Genomic DNA, 4091 nt, shown 5'->3' on the forward strand with positions numbered 1-4091 from the left:
TACGTTTGACCTGAAATAAAAAAAATATTTTTTTAAAATATTCGATCCCGTTAAAACGCACTATGACCTACCCACGAAAACAAAGCTACGAGAGTCGTGCTTGGTAAGTTGAATCGAAGATCTAGCGAAAAACAAAAAAAGAACTTGAAAAAAATTGAAATTCTCTTTTTCGCACAAAAGCTTTCGAAACTGGGAACACGCATTTACCTCTACTACACCAGAAGTAAAAAAAAAATTAACTCTTTAGCATGGCGTGTTGATTCGGTTTTATGGAAATAGAGGAAGATTTCCCGTGAATGGTAAGTTCGGTATATGAATTGTTATTGAAGTTTTAATTAATTTTGAATTTCTTATGGGTTTATTAATGGAATTGTGATATGGATTATGTCTGATTAGGGTTTTTTTCTATTCTTTTTTGGCCGTTTGCTCAGTGAGTTTGATTCATTTAGGGTCTGATACTGCTGTATTTTGTTGGTTATTTGATTTTAGGGTTTTTGATTTAGGACATGAATTAGAAAGACCACCTAAGTTTTTCTGGCTATAATTAAAGATGCATACCTTTTTGGTTGCAGAGCAGTGGATGAAATGAAAGGGAAGGGAGTATCGAGAGATTATTCTCGACGTAGAATTCGATCTGGAAAGAGAACGACAAGGAGTCTTGATAATATAGTTGTGATTGATGTCGATAGTGATGATGAGTTTGATAATGTTATTATCATTGATGTCCCGGAGTCTTTACAGCAGAAATTAAGAGGTTCTAATGTTGTTAGAGAAGGAAGAAGTTTTCCGTGCATAATAAGCATTGATGATGATGATGATACAGTGGATGATCATGAAATTAATGCGCAAGGTGATGGTAACTTGGATAGTGATGGCACTTCTAGTCACAGCAGTCCTGCCTCTGATTGTATAGGGAAATCTGTTTATAGGGATGCTGATGGTTGTCGAGTTGCTGAGGAGAATAGGCCTGTGTTCAAGTTGAGAAAGTGCAATAGAACTTATCCTGAGAAAGCTCCCTCCAGAAAACGTTATGGTTTAGATTCAGATTCCGAGAGTGATTCGTCTGAAGATAGCACCTCTGACTGTGAAGTCATGGAAGGATCTTTTGGAGAGGTTCGAGAACAGTGGGAAAAGGCTTCCCTGAAGAGAAAATCCAAGTCCTGTAAAGGTCTGGATGACCAGGCTAGTCCATGCAGTTCCCACGGTGATGTTCATCCAAATGCTGAAGTAGAAAACAGAACTAAACAAAATCCAGATCCTTCTGTTTGCTCTAGTTCAAAAAATGTAAATTTTGAGAAAGTGAACACTTGTGCCTCCACTTCCACTAGAGATGGAGTTCTGGGTGGTTGTTCTTCCAGTGCCAAGATGGAAAATCCTTTTGCAAATTATAACCAGAAAGGTGAAAGCTTTTCAAGGCCACAGAAATCAAGAACAAATGAGAATATTCATTTTCATTGGAAGAGCGATGATCTTTGTGGAGGAGAGAGATCCATGGATGATAGTAGTACTTCCTATAACAAGTTTCGAACTTTAAATGGCCTTGGCACTAGGTTTCCTCCAGGGCCTTCTTCATGGTCCAATCAAGAAAAGGATGATAAACAGTATCATCATAGAAGAGCATGTTTTCAGGATATGGAACAAAACACTGCGACAGGGCATTCTTTTCCAAATGACCAAAGTGGACCTAACTTGCACTCAGATGATGGGAAAGCTAGTGTTTTGAATGAAGATGCTTCTTTACCTGATGGTCACTTTCTCGGTGAGAAACATGATGTTATTAACAGTCAAGTTGATTCAAAGGAGGAATATAAAGAATTTACTCAGGTGCCATCTAGTTGCAAGATTCTTTCAAATGAGGCACAATGCAGAGAGAAGTTTGTGTCTTATGCTCGATCATCTGAGGACAAAGTGGTTGAAAATGTTATAGCTTCTTCATGTACTACACAAGAAGTCAGTGATGAGAAATCTGGTCATCAGAAAATGGTTGAAAGAGCTGCCAGGGAAAAGTCTTCACAATGTCACGACAGACTAGGTAGGCCAGGAACATCAAATTCTGCAGAAGGAAAGGAGGTGTGTACTGATTTTGCATCCAGCAGTCAACTTCATCACGAAAGGGATCCGTTATGTGCTTTACCTGGTGCTCGTTTTCCTTATGCTGTAAAGGATATAATCAATGACCGAGAAAAGCTCAAGGAGACTGAAGAATACAAACAAGCAATGGAAGAAGAATGGGCTGCTAGACAGCAGCAGCTACAGATTCAGGTTTATTCATATATTAGCTCCTTGATTTGCCGCCGAGCATTGTGTTGTGCTACCGAAACATAATTCTAATATTTAATTACACACGGGTGCAAGATTGAGGCTGGACTTACCACAAATATTATCAACTAACTTCCATTACATTTATATGTTATTTTAATGCACTTATCGTGCGTTGCCTATGCAAGTGGAATTGCTGTTGGGTAAAAAATCAGGTTCTTTTGAAGCTGGTTTCTGCCCCCCCCCCCCCCCCCCCACGCGCGCACAATATATATATGTGTGTGTGTGTGTGTGTGGTACACACATAAAACCCATGGTTTTGAAATCTCTAGCCACTATAAGCCTTGTTTTTGGTGCACCTTCAATGCCATACGGGAGCCCTTCTAGTGTTGCATTGGAAGACGTTCAAGTTGATTTTTGGTATAAAAATATACATTTGATGTCAATTGACTTTAGAATGCTTTTAAGTAAATGAATATTTCATCTGATTTGCAATTTGCATGTTCCTTTTCAGGCAGAAGAGGCTCAGAGATTGCGGAAGAGAAGAAAAGCTGAAACTTTGCGTATTTTGGACATGGAGAGAAGGCAAAAACAGCGTGTGGAAGAAATGAGAGAGACACAAAAGAAGGTTTGATTCCATATATTCATCACTTGCATTTAACTCTTCAGCATTACTCATTTTGAAACCAGCTTTTATAAATCCATGTGTCTGTCATCTGATGGTGAATATAGGATGAAGAGAATTTGAACATCAAGGAGAGATTTCGTGTTGAAGTAAGGAAGGAGCTTTATAGATTGGAGGTTACCTGCATTAACATGGCATCCTTACTTCGTGGCTTGGGAATCCATGTGGAAGGTGGTTTCCAACCCTTGCCAAATCAGGTAAGTTACATTCTCTTGCACTCTGATTATACCACCTGAATTCGGAATCATATCAATGCACATGATACAAGTGAAGTCTCTGTAACTTGTTGAATTGATCCATGTTTCTGATGGTCCTGGCAGCCACCAATTTTGCTTTTACTGAAGATTGTAATTCAGAAACCTGAACTGATGGCTTTACATTTTGAGATATGTATATTACCTTAAACTAATTGACCTATCATAATCTTTATGCTTTATATTTTTTATACTGTAACCCATGTGTGTTCGATGTCATTCATTTCAGACAGCTTTAGAGAAGTTGCCAGAAATACACTATATATTGTTTGATTCTGTGCGTGTCTATGTTATAATCTTTTTTAATAGTGATTAGTGGTCATTTCAGGTGCATGCAGCTTATAAGCGAGCCTTGCTAAAATTTCATCCTGACCGCGCGTCAAAAACTGACATTCGTCGGCAAGTTGAGGCTGAGGAAAAATTTAAGCTTATTTCCCGCATGAAGGAGAAATTTTTGTCCACTTCATGTTACTAGTGCTAATAAAAGGTCAAAACACCATTTAAGGTCAAAATACCATTTAAAGAATTCTGCACATTCATATTTGTGAAGCAGTTATAACATTACCCGATTAGAGAAATTATTGTCTTAAAGGTGTTGTTTACACTTGCGGGTCTGTCAAGAATAGGGTTTGTAGCATTTTGTCATATATTTTGAGGAAATTACATGTCTGATACCCGGTAGTAGCAATACTGTCTCTTGCAGTTAGCATAGTTGAATATTCATTGATACTGACTGAGTGAGATGTCGGATAATGATTTTAAAAAAATGCAACTGCTGCTCTGCTTCAGCAGCTATTTTACATGTAAAGCTTGGTGCATATATGTCAATAAGATTGCCCTGGTGTTACATTTGATGTGATTCCAAACGGGCCCAAACGTTTGAACTTTTGAAA

The 4091-nt window shown here is 38.2% G+C and overlaps 1 protein-coding gene across 4 annotated transcripts; it reads left to right on the forward strand.

Annotated features, from left to right (window-relative positions):
- Window positions 1-4091, forward strand: LOC112326161 (uncharacterized). 4 transcript variants are annotated; one of them, XM_052449881.1, is made up of 5 exons: window positions 1-299; window positions 573-2262; window positions 2774-2887; window positions 2992-3141; window positions 3265-3474. In XM_052449881.1, the coding sequence occupies exons 2-5, from the start codon at window positions 586-588 to the stop codon at window positions 3346-3348; spliced, it is 2025 nt and encodes a 674-aa protein (XP_052305841.1). In that variant the 5' UTR covers window positions 1-299; window positions 573-585; the 3' UTR covers window positions 3349-3474. The 4 variants fall into 4 exon arrangements, with proteins under 4 accessions (XP_052305841.1, XP_052305839.1, XP_052305840.1 ...); XM_052449879.1 differs by lacking the exon at window positions 3265-3474 and adding an exon at window positions 3527-4091 and having other exon boundaries at window positions 4-299; window positions 490-2262; XM_052449880.1 differs by lacking the exon at window positions 3265-3474 and adding an exon at window positions 3527-4091 and having other exon boundaries at window positions 4-299; window positions 578-2262.

This window comes from Populus trichocarpa, unplaced genomic scaffold, assembly GCF_000002775.5.
Source record: "Populus trichocarpa isolate Nisqually-1 unplaced genomic scaffold, P.trichocarpa_v4.1 scaffold_509, whole genome shotgun sequence".
Taxonomy (NCBI): domain Eukaryota; kingdom Viridiplantae; phylum Streptophyta; class Magnoliopsida; order Malpighiales; family Salicaceae; genus Populus; species Populus trichocarpa.

Coding starts and splice junctions, on each gene's coding strand:
- LOC112326161 (XM_052449879.1), top strand. CDS start 586: ATGAAAGGGAAGGGAGTATCGAGAGATTATTCTCGACGTAGAATTCGA. Junction 2,263..2,773: donor AGCAGCAGCTACAGATTCAG/GTTTATTCATAT, acceptor GTTCCTTTTCAG/GCAGAAGAGGCTCAGAGATT. Junction 3,142..3,526: donor TCCAACCCTTGCCAAATCAG/GTAAGTTACATT, acceptor TGGTCATTTCAG/GTGCATGCAGCTTATAAGCG.